General features: G+C 38.8%; 1 protein-coding gene and 2 long non-coding RNA genes across 5 annotated transcripts; 1 reads left to right on the top strand and 2 right to left on the bottom strand.

Moving 5' to 3' along the window:
- Positions 1-1731: 1731 nt before the first annotated feature.
- On the bottom strand, positions 1732-4545 carry LOC148730602 (uncharacterized). Of its 2 annotated transcripts, XR_016000906.1 has the most exons (4): positions 4396-4545; positions 4126-4245; positions 3040-3098; positions 1732-2737 (listed from the first exon to the last, which is right to left on the bottom strand). It is a non-coding gene; the product is annotated as an uncharacterized LOC148730602 (long non-coding RNA). The 2 variants fall into 2 exon arrangements; XR_016000905.1 differs by lacking the exon at positions 3040-3098 and having other exon boundaries at positions 4396-4542.
- A 22-nt stretch (positions 4546-4567) lies between these two features.
- On the top strand, positions 4568-5323 carry LOC148730601 (uncharacterized). Its single transcript, XR_016000907.1, has 2 exons — positions 4568-4717; positions 4952-5323. It is a non-coding gene; the product is annotated as an uncharacterized LOC148730601 (long non-coding RNA).
- Positions 5324-6313: 990 nt separating this feature from the next.
- LOC111328093 (b(0,+)-type amino acid transporter 1) lies at positions 6314-19287 on the bottom strand. 2 transcript variants are annotated; one of them, XM_022932464.2, is made up of 2 exons: positions 18874-19030; positions 6314-8511 (listed from the first exon to the last, which is right to left on the bottom strand). In XM_022932464.2, exons 1-2 carry the CDS (start codon positions 18893-18895, stop codon positions 7040-7042), a joined length of 1494 nt encoding a protein of 497 aa, XP_022788199.1. In that variant the 5' UTR covers positions 18896-19030; the 3' UTR covers positions 6314-7039. The 2 variants fall into 2 exon arrangements, 1 of the variants encoding a protein (XP_022788199.1); XR_016000904.1 differs by lacking the exon at positions 6314-8511 and adding an exon at positions 16847-18223 and having other exon boundaries at positions 18874-19287.
- Positions 19288-19480: the final 193 nt, after the last annotated feature.

The raw sequence follows: 19480 nt of genomic DNA, 5'->3' as shown, positions 1-19480 counted from the left end.
TGCGGCTGATTTCGAATTTAGAATATTGGGTTAGGCTTGACAGTACAGATATCATTCCTTCGCATGTTCAATATTTTTTGTATATGTCATGACTTCCTCGGAGACGAATCGGTAAATAACAAAGTAGTCTTACTCAGAACTAGTGACTAACTGTGCCGTACGCAGTAAACTTGTTTCGAAGATCCGTCTCCAGTAATGGTCACTGCGGACACCCTGGTTTATAAATAGCGCTGACGTTTGATCTGACAGGGATTTGAACTATCACGTGATGTGCTCAAACCTATTCGTACAGTGTGACACGTGTGGGTTTGAGAAATTGCGTGACTACAATATTTTTTTTTTATTACACGACTCGGAAAGTCAGAGGGCCAATAACTAAAATCAATCAATCAAAATGCTCTATTGCCGGTCAATATTCTCTCAGTATTGGACCGGGCACTGTCCCGAATGCTCCCGAATGACCGCACTTGTGTCCCTTTGAACTTCAGTCGTGTAATAAATCTCTTGTTAACCAAGCTTGCTCGGGATCGTACTGGAAGAATATCGGCCCTCGGTCTTTTTTTGTACGGACCTTGCTGCGCTCGGTCCGTACTGTCAAGACCTCGGGCCGATATTCTCCCAGTACGGCCCTCGCGCTTGGTTAATAAGATATATTTAATACTGGCCAGTTTTGCTCTAGAAAGGGGGGGAGGGGAAGGCAAACTACCCAAATGGGCTAAGAGGGGTACGCACTGCTCATCAAAAGTATCCCAAAAAAGCTACACAAAAAAGCTACACAAAAAAGTTACCATCACTCAGTTAAGATCAAAGTTTAGCTATGCGTAGTACTAATAATTTTTTCTTTCTTCGTCCAAATACACTGCATATGGCTCTAAGTGGTCGATACGCCAAAGTCCTTTCTTTTTCTTCGTCCTAATTAAGCAGGTGGTGGAGAGAAAACTAATTTTTTTAATAGGGTGAGTGCGCAAAGCCCTGCCGCATATCCGTATACCGTGTACCCAAACATAAATAAAAATAAAATAAAATAAATACGTAAATTGAAGCTCCCCCTTAGGGGCTTTTCAGCCCCAATTTTAACTAACTAAGTGCTTAAAAATCCCCACTGGAAGGAGGCAGACTAGTGGGCTATTTACAGAGCGCAGCGGAGGAGTTGAACTAGGAGCAACCGAGAACAAATCAAATAAGTGGCAGGGTAGAGGATTTGAACCCGGGACACCGGATTACAAGTGTAGCACCCTAACCACTAAGCCACGCCGCCTCCTTACAATTCGCCTCCTTTGAGTCCAGCTCCTGTCCCTTCCCCACCCCTCTCGGCTGGATTAGACTGGTGGACTTGTAAGACTCCTAGCGGCATAGTTGTACGGAGTGAAAATCTATGTAGAAGTTTTACAAGTTTTTAGGAGAAGATATACGTCGTGGATTGTGTGATTTCGGATGTGTGTAAATACGAAAGAGGATCCCGACTGAGATTAGTTTATCAACAGCTTCCTACAGCGAAAAAAGTAAACAATAAGGAGAAGAACAACCTAAACACAGCTGAGATGATATTAAGACTCTGATTAAACTTTGTAAATGGAAAGAGACAATATTCTCAATAAGGCGACGAGACTTGATAACTCCTCAGGCGTGTCGTAACACATCTGTCACGGAATAATAATTCTACGTTAATCATAATCTGCACGTAATAAGTAGTCATCCCTTGAGGGTAATGAAAGTATCGCTAGCCAAAAATTTTGCCATTTTCTTCTCCTTTTCTTCTCTCCACTTCACACGCCGGGATTTTGTGGCAATTGTCTTTAAATAAGTTTCACTTGTTTAGACTTATTAAAGTTATCCCAACATAGAAATTCCTTAAGGCAGAAAGGAGAGAAACCGGTGACGTTTGTAAACGTCACCGTAAGGTTTAATAGACTAGACATAAACAGAGACGAAAAACTAGTTGAAATATGATGGTCTCCCGAGCACAGAAGGAGGCTGTCACTAAAAAGCTTAGAGGTCAGCTCTCTCTCAAAGAGAGGAGATCCTGTGACCTGATGAGGCTGTCAAATCAAGAAACGGTGCAAAAAATCGTATGCTTTGTTGTTTGGAAGTACACGTAACGGTTGCTGAAGGTAAGTTTTACAAAAATTGCACACATTTTAGTGTATTAATGTCAACTGCACCTTCATGTATCACCTGCACATGACTCTGCTCGATCCTACCTAAACTTATCTCTGTTAGAAAAACCAGTGGGCGCGTCACCTATCGCTGGTGCTTCGTACTAGTTTTACCGCGTGCGCTTGGGACTGAGGAGGAGGCTGCGCGTAAATTTTATCAGGACAGTCGGCCGCGGGCAAATCTAATAAGGGGCAGGCCAGGAAAAAAAAAACTTATAAACCAAATGAGAATTTTTTTTCGGATACTACGCTCATCTTCAAGGCTCTCATGGCAATTTATCAAAAGACGCACAAAAACGGTCTTTGACACGTACAACAAAACTTTGGTGAAATGTGAATGAGTTGGGGGGAAGGATTTTATCGAGTCGCATCGATCAACAGAAATAATTATGACATTTGCCAGTTACTTACGAGGAAGGAACCATACCTTTTAGCTTGTTTTTTATTTTATTTTTGTTGTTGTTGTTGTTGTTATTGTTGATTTTGCCTCGTTGTTGCTGTTTCTCCTCCTTTTGATCTTCTTTATGACTCATGTTTGTCTTAGGCTTTGGCTTCTGATAAAACTTGGAAACAAGCATTATCTAGGGAGGCAAAGAAACACTGCTTAAGTCAGTCTGATGACTGGAAATAAAATAGAAGGAAATTAATTCCCCGAAATACGGAATAAAATTGTGTCAGTTGGAAGAAAGAAGTTTCTTAGGCTAAGCCAGAACTGCAATGCTTCTTAGTCAATTGATGACAGACCTATCGAGAGACAACGTAGAATTACATTGATTAAGGAATATATGGTGAATCTCAGACAAATCTAAATGATGAATTAACTCTAGAGATATACTGAAGGGGAATTCTTTGAAAAAATGAATCAAAATCTTTCCGAACTCACGGGTCGGACTCTGATTCTGCACAAGCTCTGTTGCCTTCACCAAGCTCCAACACACTATACTGAGGAACCAAGAAACCAATAAACCCCTAGAATCGCGGCTTGCAATTTCAATAATTTGTAAAAATAACTTGGTATCCCTATGCTGCAACTATTAAAGTCATTCTCTTATCACCTCAACTTTCTAAAAATTCTTGTCTTCTTCAATATTAAAGCCCTATAAAGCGTCTTCCCTCGGCCTTGTACATGGGCTGAAACTGCATGATGGAACACGAGTGGTTCAATTAACCGAAGAATGCACTGATTAATTCAGAAGTTTCAGCATTGAAAAACTTTTGTAGTTGTCGTCGAAAAATCTTCAGAATTGTTTATTTCTAACCCTAGAACAGAGGCAACTGAGCGAAACGGGAAGAGCCTTGGGGATAGCTACAAAAACTAAAGATTTCATCAAGGGGAGGATGCTAGAAGTCATGGCATAACATTCTGAAACGTGCTGAAACATGTGTGGGGTTTTCAAATGGCATTCAAAAACTCAAAACCATAAAAATCGTCTCGAGATACCTCAAACAAACCACTCATGTAGGCGTTCTGACTTCATATCACACTATTTGTTTTGGACATGTTGCTGCTCAATTTTGGCAATTGTGTGATAATTTTCTCTAAAATATTATTCTTTGTGGATTCTTTTGAAATGAGCAATATCATAAAAAAGATAGCGTTTTAAAGATTTGCGGTTGAGTCACTTTGCGTGCATCAGCTATTGTTGATCGAATATTTAGTTCAAAGTCTTAAAGAAAACCCTTGTGGTGACCGATAATCAATAAGAACCAGGGAGACGTACGATAGGCCAGCTGGCTCAGCTACAAATCATGTGCTGAGTGTCTACTTAACGACGATTTTCACAGTTAGCAGACCAGTATAAACGACACGAAAACACTACAAATAAACATCAACATGAATTTGACCATCAATGAAGTTAAAAGTATATTGCATATACTATACCATAGTAATGAACTCAACCAGCGTCATCATGAAGTGCAGTGTTCACGTGCGTGTAGCATGTAGGAATATCAAATGTAATAAGCTCACCGCATTTTCAGCTCTATTCATGATAAACTGAGTCGCTATTCTCTCCGGTTGGAAAAACTTGAATAAAGATCACGATAGAGTAACTTCTTTATACTGGACAAAGCTGAGGTTCATTTTTATCTAAAAAAGCAAAGGTTTAATTGTAAACATTCCATTTCGTGTCATTACAGTGACACGACAACAGAAAATAGTATGGACGAATACCAGTGTACATGCCACAAATTCAATTTGAAGATTTCAGTTATACTGTTTCATTTATTCTAGACTTACCTATAAGTTTGTTAGAGTGGGATCAACCACTGGAATCCAACACTGTGATAAGTTTAATGTCCGTCTGTGTCCTGCATCTCTTGCCGATGGGCATTTGACTTGATTAGCTCTCTGGTCTCCTTATATTCTGGTTGTATATAGCTTCTATCTGCCCTCCACACTTCTCAAATTAAATTATTATGATATTGACTGACAAACCATTTGCCTGAAGTTGTTCTCGGTAGAAATTCAATACTACAGAGAAAATCAGCTTTGTTATGATTTTCATATCTATACTACGTCCTTGGCGAACCTTCTTCGTGAAATACTGTTTAAATGAAAGGTATTCTCCCCTTTTATCGTATCATTGATGCTCTTCGTTTTGAAATTCGTGACCAGAAAATAATTTTAGTTAATTCGGCCGATAAATTGTATTAGTTGACGCTGAAATTTCCACAACAGAACTAACGGGACGTAGGTTGCATGTGAAAATACAAATAAAAAACACTGACCTTTCTGCTCGAAGGTGCTCATGAAATAATACAGAGTTTGAATTGATTTTTTTGTCCCTTTCGAGATTCCATGTCAAAGCCTACTACCAAAATTACAAGCGTGTCAGTTCGATCAGGATCGACGAGATGGAAGATCCGTTTGAAAGATTCCAAAAGAGGAAATGGTATTGGAAGACGTGGCACATCTAGTTTTGGATGAAGATGAGGAAACGATTGATGTTGAACTGTAATCGAGCTTTACTAGTACGATGTAGCAAATCATTGTTGTTCATTTGACTCTGGTTTGCCGTTTTGTTGTGTTTCTGCTTTACTGATTTACAAGATGATTATGACAAATCATACAACTCATCAGACTTTACTGAGGATTTTGACTCTGCCAATTTGGTAAATGAAAGAATGTAAAATGAGAACAATTTTTTAATAAATAGTGAACATCAGGTATAATTACTAAGCCCCCCCCCTCCTCCCTAATAAGTCACCCCCCCCCCAAAGTACTTGAAATAATTAAACCCCTTGGGGGCTAATTAGAGGATTTACAGTAAGTAGGTCAGTCAATGATATTCACGCAGCAAGAATAAGTTATATTGAAGAAAATCCTGCTTTTAACAGAATAAGGCTATATGTATAGGTAATCGCATGGGGCCGAGTAAAATTAAGGATTAATATCACGCGTGTTTTCCGAAGTTGCTGAAATTGCCCGAGTCACGTAGCGACGAGGGCAATTTCTGCAACTTCCGAAAACGCAAGTGATATTAATCCTTAATTTTACGAGGAACCATGTGATTACTTGTTTATAATATAAGGGGCAAAGTGTTTCCTTACTGATCTCGCGCAAAACGGGACGCCTTTGTCACAAAACAAACAGAAATTTCTTTACCTCGGCAGCCGTTGCTAAGCGATTTTCAGCCAATCATTTTCAAGTAATTTTGCCCCTTATATGATAAATTGTTATAATGCTGTTTTTAATTTTCTGCTCTCTGAGATGAATGATCGATCACTGTAAGACTATGATGTTTTTCTTTTTCTCAAGGAACATCTCATTTAGATCCGAAGGGCACTTTTTGCATCAGTACAATTGGTAAAAAATAAGTCCAAGAACACTTAGGATGATCATCGCTTCTTTCCAAGTCAAGTAACTGTTCGTACTCTTAAGTGACTATTTGTCATGGTCACTATTCTTTTGTAATTTCAGGATTTGTCTGGTCATTGGCGTCGCATGTGACAACTGGTTTCTTTCTTCTTTACCCTTGTCTGCGGCTACAATCATGAAACTGAGTGAGCAAAATGGTCAGACTGCGCATTCCAGGAAACCGTTCGTCTCGGTCAACTAGTCGACGAAGCGAAAGCTTAAACCACCGTGACGGCAATTTTCTTGCCATGGCACTTCGAATATTCCGCTTGAGCTCAAGCAATTCAAGCCCAGTTAATATGGTTATACACAGTTTAATTCTTCTCAGAGGGAAGCAAAGGGTTTAATTGTAACGCGTGATTAAGCCCAAAATTAATACATGAGGCGTTGATTTTACAGAAGGGCAAAGTAAGGTGAGAATGAAGTTCTCCCTTCTTAAATCCATGACACGTGAATTATCATTTAACGTTCGTGTGACACGTGAAATTTTCTAAAATTCGTGCGTGAAACGGGATCGGGGCACACCCCATTTCTGTCCCCTTCAAAGCATCGTGCTCACGAAAAGCCGACGGTCAATGAGTCACTGGAATCGATTCCAGAAGTGAAGGAATGTGTTCAGTGAGAGTCACTGAACACGTGGTGAAAAGAGCTTAGTTTCCCAAGGAGGGGGCATTGGGGTTTTCACTGAGGAGTTAGTATTGCAACAATTCAAGTTATTGATATGACTCCGATATACAGCTGATACAGATCAAAATTGCTGGCATTTTATGCTCTAATGACGTGTCAGGAGTTGTAGGGAGATTCTGTTAAAAAAAACTTCGGCATCAAACTGTTAATTATGTACGTGATACACGTTCGATATAACTAGTTACAAGTTAATCGCGATGCCATTTAAAACATAATCGCACAAAGATCGAATAGTTACATTTTTCTGTCCCTTGTCTCATTCAACCTATCGTTACTTTGATTCTTACAAATAAATGTACATATCTCCTTGAATAATAGCTAAGATATCTCAGCAATGCTACTTATTGCGGTTGACAAATATAAAGTATGCTGGTACACCAGATAAAACAAATGCCACAGCAACTACCGATGACTTAGGTTTGGCAATCAGAGGGGCAATAATAAGGTAGCACGAAATCGTCACCATGGCAATAGGAATACCAATCCACACCTTGTAGGGACGATACTCATGCGGTTTCTTCCAGCGCAGAACCAGGAGCGACAGGAATGTGCAACCCAGAAAGATCCATGCAACAAAGCTAAAACAGCTCAGCAAGGAACCCAAATCCCCGAGTATTAACATGCAAATAGAAATAAATGATGGGAACATTATTGCTCGTAATGGAGTGTGGAAACGCTCACTGATGGCGGCTAGATATCGAGGCATGTGTCCTTCTTTAGCCGCTGAGCAAACAACTCTTCCATTGGTGAAAATGGAGCCATTAGCAGCACCATAACAGGAACACGCTACAAACAGTGGCATAACAACTACAAGGGCGGGGTGAACTTTCTCTGCGACAGCTACAGCTACTGCTGTGGATGAGAGCATTTCCGCTGGTGTCAGGATACTTAAGTAAGCTATATTGATCAGCGTATAGCAAATAGTGACAAGAGGAAGAGCAATCATTACTCCGCGAGGGAGATTCTTGTGAGGATTCTGTAATTCCTCCGTCACATAATTGAGTTGGTTCCAGCCGTCATAAGCCCACAATCCGCTAAAGAACGCATGTGCAATTTCTCCAACGTTTGTATTAGTTCCTTTAAAGGGAGACACGAAGTTTTCATAGTGTCCACTGGCAATTCTTGCAGCTCCAATTACCACTATCATCCCAATCGCAAGCAGCTTCATTATCATGAATATTATTTGCATCTGACCTGCCCAACGAGAACTCACACAGTTCACGGTCGTGATCATTATGATGGAAATTGCGGCTACGAGTTTGATGAGGTCTTCGGGTTCGGCGTTGCCTTCCTTCAAGAATGGCTGGACAGCGTAAGAAGCAAAACTTAAAGTGATGATGGCAACAGAGGCCGGTTTCAAAATAAGTACCATTGTCCAGCTTACAAGAAAGCCGGGAAGAGGCCCGAGAGCTTCCTGGATGTATGTTAGCTCGCCACCAGAACGTTGAATCATTGTCCCTAATTCGCAGTAGCATAGAGCTCCCAGAGTTGCCATGACTCCAGATGTAATCCAAACCAAAAGAGTCATTCCCACAGAACCAGAGTGTAGGAGAACATACCGTGGAGTAACAAAGATTCCTGAACCTATCATTACACCAACAATAAGTGACACGCCTTGAAGGAGTGTTACATTTCGGGTCAACTTTCCTCCTTCCTCTTTTGAGTGCTTCTGTGACCTGATCAATCTCTCTTCTGCACTCGCGCGGTGCTCGTGGAACGGAATACTAGCATCCAGATCATCCCCCTGCATGGAGGACTTAACCATGTCGTCGTTTGGCACTGACTGGTTCTCTTTTAAGTCTTTTGCATCTAAAAGAAATTGAACAGAATGGTCTTTTTTGGTCACAAAACTGAATACGCAAAATTGTGAAATAAAATTTGCACACACACAAAGAAATTACACTACTCAGGGAAAATTAAAAATACGTTTCTTCCCAAGTGTAAGTCGTGGTTCCGCGGGTTACCAGCGGTATACTGCCCTATAAAAGGCCTCATGAGGCCTCTTACTACTATTACTACCTTTACTACCATCTAAAGAATTTAAGATATGGATGGCCCTTCTTCAAAACTTTAGCGTACTTTAAGGATGCGATGCAATACAGTGTAGAATCGCATAACTGAATAAAACATCGCACTTTGATTGGTTAACGAAGCGAGGTATTTGTATAGGTAATCACATGATTTCGAGTGCAATTTGGATTAAATAAGCACGAGGAAATTTTTTCAAAGACTAACATGAGCATGAGCTCGTAGGGCGAGTGCAATTTGTGGTCTTTGAAAAAATTTACAAGTGCTTATTTATTCCAAATTGCACGAGGAAAATCATGTGATTATGTTTAATATACATGAAAAAATGGGAGGTAGCTTATCATAATTACGCAAAAGAAAAGCGCGCGCATCACGTGCAAAATAATTTATCCAAACCCTGTAGGTGACATTGTGCGTTCGGTCAAAACAACCGCGTACGATCAAAACAATAATAATAATAATAATAATAATAATAATAATAATAATAATAATAATAATAATAATAATAATATAATAATAATAATAATAATAATAATAATAACGGTTTATTCACAGTATATCCACATAAAAGGTGTGGCTCTTCATCTGTGAAGGCCCACGATACTAAAATTTAATATTAAAACTAAATTATAATAACTAAATTGTAATAAAAACTATACATGAAAGTAAATATGTAGCATATATTGGTTGGTGGTGGTGGTTGTTTCTATATCTTTACAAGGAAGAAAAAGCGCGCGCCTTTAAGAACGCCTTGCAGAGCCTGCAGTATTCTTTAAAATCTGTGCAATTCCTTATATTTGCTGGCAATTCGTTAAAAATCATGGCCTCTGAATGCTGAAAGGTGCCTTAATAATAGGATAAAATGAAATTTTCACATATTTAACGCGCAAAAAATTTCAAAGTCCGGCCAAACAGTTCAAGGAATTGTTCAGTGAGTTTGATAATTCTGTGAGTTTCTTTGATTATTAACCAATCAGAATGTCTGGTTTGTTACTTTCTTTGCACTGAATTAACCCTATTCTGCACTGAATTAACTCCCTTCTGCACTGAATTACCTGAAAACTGCATTTACCTTAACCAATCAGAACTGAGTAATTTCTTCAGGTCTATTATTAAGCGCGGAATTGCGAGTTGAAAACGAGAATGCGTGATTGTTGTTTCGCATCTAAGTATACATAACAACTGTAGGTAATGCTGGTTTCTTTTTTTTCTCATTTTTATTCAATCATGCGATTCGAGGAAAATTCATTATTTGACTCGTGAATTCCGCGTTAAATTGCACGTGAAAACCGATATCGCACGAATCGCGAAGCGGAATTCCCTCGTCAGGTAATGAATTTTCTTATTACGGTACAATTATCACTGTGTGAATTGAAGTCTTAACATCTCTATCAACATTACAAAAGTCAGACAGAAAGCCAGTGTTCTTATTTGAGCAGCTGCTAGCGGATGGAATAAAATGAAAAAAAATAAGGACATTTAAAAGAAAGGTTGTCCTCTTGTCTCACACCACCATCAGATCTGCTACACCAAAGACACAAACCTTCACACTAGAATAATACAGTGCATATCATACTCAAAATTAGCAGTTCAAAATTGATTAACTGGGAACTGTTAAAAGAGACATTAAAAGAAACAGACTAGCAAATCCAGAGTCCTTCCCACACACTCAACAGCCATGCTCCAGCTCAATGTATTAGTTTGCAGACAAGTTTAAAAAAAACATGAAATAATTTACCGTTTAAATGTGCACAAAATGTTTCCCTTTATGCTTATAGTCATGCTATAAGTATTTCAGTACAGGTAAGGATTGAAATCATTTGTACCATTTCAAAGTTTTTTGGAACCGCATCAAGCGGCTACACAGCCAAACATCCAGTCAATACCCACTAATTGACCCTTGCTCACCATAGAGTCTCCTGTAGCTTAGTGGTTAGAGCATCCGACTAGATCACAGAAGGTCGTGGGTTCAAATCCCATCTGGAAACTCGATTTTTAAAGCTTGTTTATTTTCATCTTATATTGAATGTAGTACACTTTAATGCATTTCTAGAATCAGTGACAATTCAATTCAGTCCCTAAGAGAGTTTCTTTAATTTCAGTGACTAAAAGATTAATTTTACTCATTTTTTTATTAGCTTATGATGTCAAAAATTGAGATCAAGCCACACTCTCAGATTCACAATCAATTCCAGGCCTCAACTTTTTATCTAATAGTAAATGCATGAAACTAGCATGGTAGCAAGCTTTTCACAACCTGACCCAAAGGTTCCTTTACTGTAACCCCAACAAAAATATTAGATTACAAGCAGTCCCTCCCTTGTGGTAAAGTCTGTCAGGGTAGTAAAAAAAACTAGGCAGTTTAAGACTGCATGTGGCTACTGATAGAGCTCAATTTAAGAACTGTAGGTTGCAGAAAGATACTTGAAGGTAGTATTACCGAAGATTTGCCTCACTACAAAACCGAAAACCTGCTGCATCCCACATATGAGTAACCTGTTCCACAAGAGAAAGATGATTAAAAAATACAGGGACTTAAATTGACACTCAACGAGCCTGAGTGATTAACTGGCAACAAAATCCTAATAATAATGATAGTTCAAACAACAAACATATGAAATACATATATATGAAGTGCGGTTATGAAACGTATATGTGCACGATCCTTCGCAGTAAAGCACTATTTAAGCAATAGTGAAAATCAGACCTGAAAAAAATTCAGGCCTGTACGGGATTCGAACCACTGACCTCTGCCATACTAGTGCAGCGCTCTAGTATTAGTAGAGCGCTGCACTAGTATCGCAGAGGTCAGTGGTTCGAATCCCGTACAGGCCTGAATTTTTTTCAGGTCTGATTTTCACTATTGCTTAAATAGTGCTTTACTGCGAAGGATCGTGCACATATACGAAATAATGATAGTGATAACAATTAATAGTAATGATAATTCATAAGGTCTAACTCAAGATCCTCATTGCTCCTCCATCACTTTATCCTCTAGGCTTCAATAATGATTAAATTAATCTTCTCTTAATTTTGCTTGTTAATTATATTAAATGATTTTCTTATTTCATTGCAATTTCATTTTTGTGAGACTTTTGTTTCATATAGTGAGGCATACAACATTGTAGGATATTCTGCCATTCCACTGCTCCATTAGTTATCCTGTTAAACTTAAGGTATCATATTTTAGATCTTGCTTGCTTTGCAAATTTGGTGCCTCTTTCGGGCAGAAATCCTTGATTTGAAAAAGGTAAAATTTTGCTTTGAAGTTCCCACAATGTGCAGATCAAACCTATTAAAATATTTCTGCAGAGAAAAGTCTTGTTTTCGATTCAGTGCCAAAGACACCTCTGTGAAATTATTTTGAGATTTATATCATCTTTTGTAGAGTGACAGCAAGAACTAAAAAGACTATTTCTTCAGGTTCATCAAATGTTGAAATGCTCTCTAAAGAAAAATAAAATTCCTTCATGATGCGCCTATCAGAGCTCTTAACTTAAAGATATTTCTGCCAGGAAAAGCTTTTTTTTTCATGCACTACCCTGAAATGATTGTAAGATGTTTATTGCAAACAATATTGGATCAAGATCTGAATAATATTTGTTGCCATCACTCACTCACTTGTTCACTTGACCACATATGTGGCTTAGCCTGCTATAGGAGGCAGTAGCCACAAAAACAGTGGGGAAAAAAAATGATATTTGAGCAATGCACTATCCTCTGAGAGTGAGGGGCACTAAAAGTAGGGACTACAGACTAAGCCAAAGAGTTTGCCTTGCATGGCTGAGTGATTTTCACACTATACATTTTTATTTCAATTAGGCATAATCAGTAACATTCCTCATCTCAAAGACCAGTCAATTATGTCCTCTCAACACGTGGGAGACTTCACATAAACATCACAATTCAAGGCACAAATATAAATCTGTGAAATGGTTGGATTTCTCATGGGGCACATGGACAAAAACTCCCAAGAGAATCAATAGGAACAGCAAGACAGTACAGGAACCTTTGAAGAATGATTTTTGCCATCTGTGTGCATAATTATGATTTTAAAAGTTATTACAAGGACTTTAATAACAGAGAGTAGACAGAGATTTTATTTCATGTTTCTGAACAAGCAAAACTTGAAAAAATGCCCGCAGCCCAATTGAGTTTGCAAACTTAGTTTAGCTTATAAAAGAAACTGGTCTTCATTCAAACACACTCATGTCAAATGCACAACTAAATAAAGGAACACCTCCGAATTCATTAAATACCTGACTTGAACACTACCTGATTCTTCAAACCTGACCATTCTACACCCAGAAAGTTCTCTCTTTCAAGCAGTTATCTTGATCACCACATTCCAAATCTAGTCAGGTTATTTTGCCTGGTTGAGAGAGTGCAAATTCTGAACAAATGCGGAGGTTATAAAAAGCAATTTGAAACCAGTAGTGCCATGATGATGGGAAACTGATCGGTTTACTTCTGAGATGCTATTTTCGCATTCAGGTGCATGACGGACCGTGCCCCAACCTATCTGATGTCACAGTTTGCCAAAAGAAGGCAGATATCTGACTGAATAACAAAAAACTCCCAACAACTTAATATTCCTTTATTTAAAACCGCTGCTGGTCAGAGATCATTTCACTACAGGATGGTAAAATTATGGAACTCATTAGACAGTGATTTTAAACTGTGTAAAGACCTCACTAATTTTCAGAAAACTTTAAAATCAAGGATGTTGAATGAGCTTCTGGGAAAAGTGAAGAACAGCTTCCCCAAAAACTGTCGGCCGACTGTTGATCAACAGTCAGCCAACAATTGGCCGACTGTCATTTACTGCCTTTTACGAAAATCTTCTGCCAACAGTCGGCCGACTGTTGGCCGTTTGTCGGCCGACTGTTGGTAGCATGTCAGTAATTTGTTGGCCAAATGTCAGTTGAGAACCCCTGTTGAATACCAGAAAAGCCTCAGCTCGCATGGAAGAACATTGCATATCGACGCAAAATAAAACTTTCTCACTTGAGTCCACCATTTTGTTTAGGTTTTTTTGGGACCAATCTCGTCGCAATCTCCTATGCTTAGGTTTTTTAGGTACCAAACCCCTCACAATCCCATCACATCATCCAATACAATACAATACAATGACTTTATTTAAACACGATAATTGTTAAAGCGACTTCACGCTTGTGGGGTCGTGCAGTCAAGAAGCAAAAAAATTGTTTACAGCAGCTTCTTGCAGCTTTTTTTTTGCTTTACTAAAAGTATAAAGGCTGATAGTTTCGAAAGAAACTGTTTTGGGCTGCGTCGGTGGGGGTAACGAAATAATTTGGATATATCAACAAAGTTGAAATGGTAAATTGGCCATCGTAACAATTACAAAAGCTGACGTTTCGAGCGTTAGCCCTTCGTCGGAGCGAATAGAGGAATTGTGGGTTGTGTGTGCTTTTAAAGGCAGAAAATGGAGCTACGTTATTGGTGGGAACATAGCAACGAGAAAAACAAGAATAAATTAGTGGAATGAAAAGCGTTCGTTGATCCCTGTGGGATTTAGACTGCCGGTTTGAAAGATGAGCTCTTGTTCAAGATTTTTACAGCTTTCCGTGCTACCTAAACTACATAAACGACAAAGTCTTAGAAACTGAGATGTAGTGTGTAGTGATGACTCTGATTTCCACCACAAATCAGAGTCAATGTGCCAGTTCTTCGATAAACGTGGTTACCCTGTTTCTGTCGTTCAAGCAGGTTACCACCGCGCTCAACTTATTGATCGACATTCAGCACTACAAACGTCGCATAAGGAAGATTCTGACCGCATTCCATTCACTCTCACTTTCACCCTCACAACCACTCAGTTAAATCCATCATTCTTAAAAACTTTAAATTACTTCAAAACGATCCAGAGACAAGCACTATCTTTTTGCAGCCTCCACTCATTTCATTCAAACGCGACAAAAACATAGGCAATTTTTTGGTCAGAAGTTCTTTTCAGACTAATGACCAACCAGGCACTTTTAAATGTGCTCGTGCATGATGCAAAACGCGTCCTTTCATTCACAACACTGATAATATATCGGGACCTAAACGATCCATCCATTAAGATCACCGATCACTTCACGTGCACCTCCGCCAATGTAATCTATTGCATAACTTGCACTTATTGCAAAAAGACATACATCGGCAAAACAGGCAGAAGACTGGGTGACCGATTCCGAGAACACCTTCGAGACGTGGAAAGGAATGACAAGGACACATCGAAACCAGTCACTAGACATTTTAATTCACCTAATCATTCTAAGCAACATATGGCAATCTGCCGTCTTTCCTTACACTTAGGTAGCACGGAAAGCTGTAAAAATCTTGAACAAGAGCTCATCTTTCAAACCGGCAGTCTAAATCCCACAGGGATCAACGATCGCTTTTCATTCCACTAATTTATTCTTGTTTTTCTCGTTGCTATGTTCCCACCAATAACGTAGCTCCATTTTCTGCCTTTAAAAGAACACACAACCCACAATTCCTCTATTCGCTCCGACGAAGGGCTAACGCTTGAAACATCAGCTTTTGTAATTGTTACGGTGGCCAATTTACTAAAAGTAAGCAGCTTTTATTGCCTCTGACAAGTGACTACGTAAAAAAATAATAAACTAACTGAAAATATTAACCAAAAATAAACTCAAACAGACAGATAATTGAAAGTCCATATATGATGCCCTAAAATAAACTGCAATGCATTATAGGGTGATTTCATCTTTAGATAAACTTAACCAGGACATATGATGATGCAATTTTAGCTCAATTTGTGGTACATCATGCAGCTGATTCTACTAGAATGGTAAGGGTCGAGTAACTGTCGGTCAACTGTTGGTATACTGCCGGCCGATAGTTGGCTGACAGTCGGCCGACAGACTTTTAGGGGAGCTGTTCTTCACTTTTACCAAGTTTCTTACAACAAAATAGTGTTAACATATAGTTTTATATTTTTTACTATACATGTATATCTTTTATTCTTATTGTATTGTATTGTTCACTGAAAAACCCTTTTAGGGAGTGTTAATTCTTATCATTTACTTATCACTAACCATCTTATAATTTACTATTACTAAACTGCTAAACAATCAGCTTTCAGAGGAACAAAAAAATTTGAAATTTGCTTTTACAGATGGTGCACAGTCTTCATCTCTTTCTGATAAATAAATGGCTGAAAAGCCAAGGTTGTTAAAGTTTACCCACTTTTTCCACCATGATCCTGAGAAGCAGTACATAGCAGCTTTTCAGGGCTAGTCTTACAACACTGTGAGGGGACTTTACCAGACTGCTTGTAGCAGTTTACAATGAATAAAGGCAAATCTGACAGATGCCCCCAATTTCCAGTAAACAAGCCAGATCATAACACTAAGAGCTACATTCCCTACTCTTTGCAATAAGTGCGAGAGTTCTTTAACATCCCCTCCTAACAGTTATAGAGAAGATGCAGGAGTGGGGGCCTACAGTTTTTTGTCTATATCCAGGAATCTGAGAAGACCAAAATGTCTAACCATTTGCAAATATCATAGCAAAGGCAGCACATTCTCCTCAGTTATTTTAAGACCCTGAGTGTTGGTCTGGTCTGGGGCTTGAACCCTTGACCTCCTGTATGGCAGTTAGGCACTCTACAACAGGAGCTAATCAGTCAGCAGTAAATTTACCAGGACACATACTTAGGTGTCTTTAGGGCTCAACAAGAGTTTTGCTTATTAAGCAAAATACTTGATTGGTAAGACTTTTTCCAAAACCAGTTGGAAAAATTGCCACAACATTATTTCCAGCAATGGGTGCTTCTAGCTCTTTCGTCTGCTTTGGTTTCAGCAAACTTGCAGCTCATCAACCATAATTAAATTCAAGTGTTGATAATGCATTGACATGAATCATCACTTGTTGACAAATTTCTGGTGATCATATTTTTGCATTAGAAGTGTAACACAGAAGTTAATCTCTGGCTTGGTCTGTAGTCCCTAGTTTTCATTCACCTCACTCCCAGAATTCAGTGCAGTAAGTTAATATAATTTATCAATTTTTCTCCACTGATTTTTCTTTACTCATGCTACAGACTTCGCTGAAAACAAAGGACTGCTTATAGTCAACAAAAAGATCTCGACAATCAAATTTATTGCCTAATAGTCAAAAAAATACTGTGAAATATTTGACTAATATAAAAAGAAAAAAAGCATTTCTGAGACACAATCACAGGAGTAGATTTCCTGAATTCCAAAAATAAAGCTGCTTACCTATGTCTTCAATCTTACCAGTTTCCCCTTCTATTATCAAGAATAGTGGTACAAGTAACCATACTAGTAAAAATAGTTAGCTTCCATGGAGGTGGTAATAGTAGGCAACCCTTGTTGAAAAATTCTCCAAGAGTGAATTGGCTTTTTGGGATCTGCAGACTAGGCCAATTTCATAAATTTAAAAAAACTTCTGTGACTTCACAAATTCCAAAAGAAAAAAAAAGCAAAAAAGAAAGCATGGACTCTGGACTTATTAGAAACTTTTGCATGGATTGTAGATTTTGTCCATTTAATAAAACTTTAGATTGTGGATTGGGCCTTCATTAATGGTCTCTTTTATCTGCACATAGAGAAAGTTAGATGCTGTTGATGAAACAACTCTGTTTTTAACGAGCCATAATGATCTCATGTTGTTTTAAAACACCAGTTTAAGACAAAAATGTTTGGATAAAGTAATAGTAATGCAGAGACAAGCAAACATAAAATTATACACTCTGACAAAGTGGACTTACACTATGCAAAGTTTTTAATGAAAGTAATTTGAAATCATATCAGTCAAATAATATCACAGATCAAGCACAAGGAGTTAAGAAAGAACGCGGTCATGACATTGTTGGGCCAGGCACATGTTATCTATGTATCTAGTGGATGTTCCGGAGGATGTGTACACACTTATTATTTGACAGAAACTCCTTCCTAAATAAAGCCTCAAAAAATATATTCTAAAAGCACCGTAAATCAAAAACTGTAAATCCAAAAATTAGACTTTCAAAACAAACACCATTATCATACCACTTGCTTCTTCCCAGCCCTGATCTCTGGGAGATGACAAAACGCGGAGCCCTACTCCATGGAGTACCCTATGGAGTACCTCAATGGAGTACCCAAATGGAGTACCCCTAAAAGTCACGTATTGGTCAGATAAAATACTTTATAAAGATGGTAAATCGTTTAGTTGTACACATGTTAATGTATTTTGATCTTGCCAGCTGTATGATTGTCACAGTTCGATACGGTCCACAAATTGACCGCCATCTTGAATTTAACATTAAACTGCTGGCCACTTCAAACGGAAGGCTTAATGAAATGTAATCTGTGAACGTTTTCTTTAATGGATCGATTACCATCTTCATCTTATGATCTCCAAGAGGCCAAAAGGACGTACTTCAATCGGCAGCGGGTTTTACGTCTTTCAAAGTACCTGTTTATGTAGGGTGTCTGCAAGAGGTGTGGCGTTTAATCTATCAACACAGATGAGGATAAAAGCTAGGACTCAAAAGAAAGTAATTCATGTGTTTAAACTGACCTTCTCTTCACCCATATATTTGTAGCGTAATAAAATTGAGATATATAAAGAAACAACAACAATAACAACAACACCAACAACTAAAAACACCGATGGGTCAGCAAACACATTTGACTGGGGCGGTTGATTTGGCAAATGCAGTAAGCGGAAATATTTTACCTCGTGCAAAACTCGAAACAGAGGGTTTTATTCATCATATGGAGTTTTTTGTCTTCAGGTCAAAGGACTCATTACACAGCGGTAAAACCAAAATGGAAGAACCAGTAACACTGAGAGCCCCCCTGCCCCCAAAAAAACTGGACTGTATCGAACTGTGACAATTGGAGAGCTGGCAAGCTCAAAATGTATTAATTACGAGATGTGTACATCTATACGATTTACCATGTTTGTAAAGTACTTTATTCGACCAATACATGATTTTTAGGGGTACTCCATTTAAGTACTCCATATGGTACTGCATGGAGTAGGGCTCGGCGTCATCTCCCGTTTTAAACAGACTAAACAGGACGAGGGTTAGTCAGCTTTGTCATCACGAGCAAATTTATTTCTTAGCCAACATTTCTTTAAATACATATGAAGTAGTACCTTTCATCCTTGAACGCCTCATTTTGTTCTGTGAAGCATTACTTCATTCCTAGCCTGCTTCGGTCACTGCTGAGCGAAGGTCTGATACAGTCGCCATCTTGAGTTACACGTCATCCGACTACTTAACCCGTCCCTCCCCACCTAGCGACTTCGTCGCACGCCCTTTAACTGGCCCATACTCCAGGGGGGCAGAGGGGTGGGAAAATTTTTGACAAGGATGCCAGGCGCTCGCTACACTGGCAGTTGACAACAAATGATCTGGAAATGAGACTGAAACATCAGAAGGGACATTGCAATGAATTTGATGAGAACAAACCGAGCCTTTTTCACCAGCTTGTCTGATTATGCAAGGCGTCCACATCTGTCTTCACCACCAGCGTAGTTTACTGCTTTCTCTAATTACATAGAAGTATAAGTTATACATTGATGTTACAGTGAGATGCACGTTATTCTGTTATGTAACTAAAGGGGTGACCGCAATGCGATACTTTTGGGGGGGGGTGGGGGAAGGAGGAGGGGAGGAGAGGGAACGCGAAAGGAGCACCACAATTTGCTTCTCAGAGCACGAAAACAGTTATTTCAAGAGTGGTCGCTCGAGTACGGTGCC

Source organism: Stylophora pistillata, chromosome 5 (assembly GCF_964205215.1).
Source record: "Stylophora pistillata chromosome 5, jaStyPist1.2, whole genome shotgun sequence".
NCBI classification, from domain to species: Eukaryota; Metazoa; Cnidaria; class Anthozoa; order Scleractinia; family Pocilloporidae; genus Stylophora; species Stylophora pistillata.
This window is presented reverse-complemented; position numbering and strand designations above follow the sequence as displayed.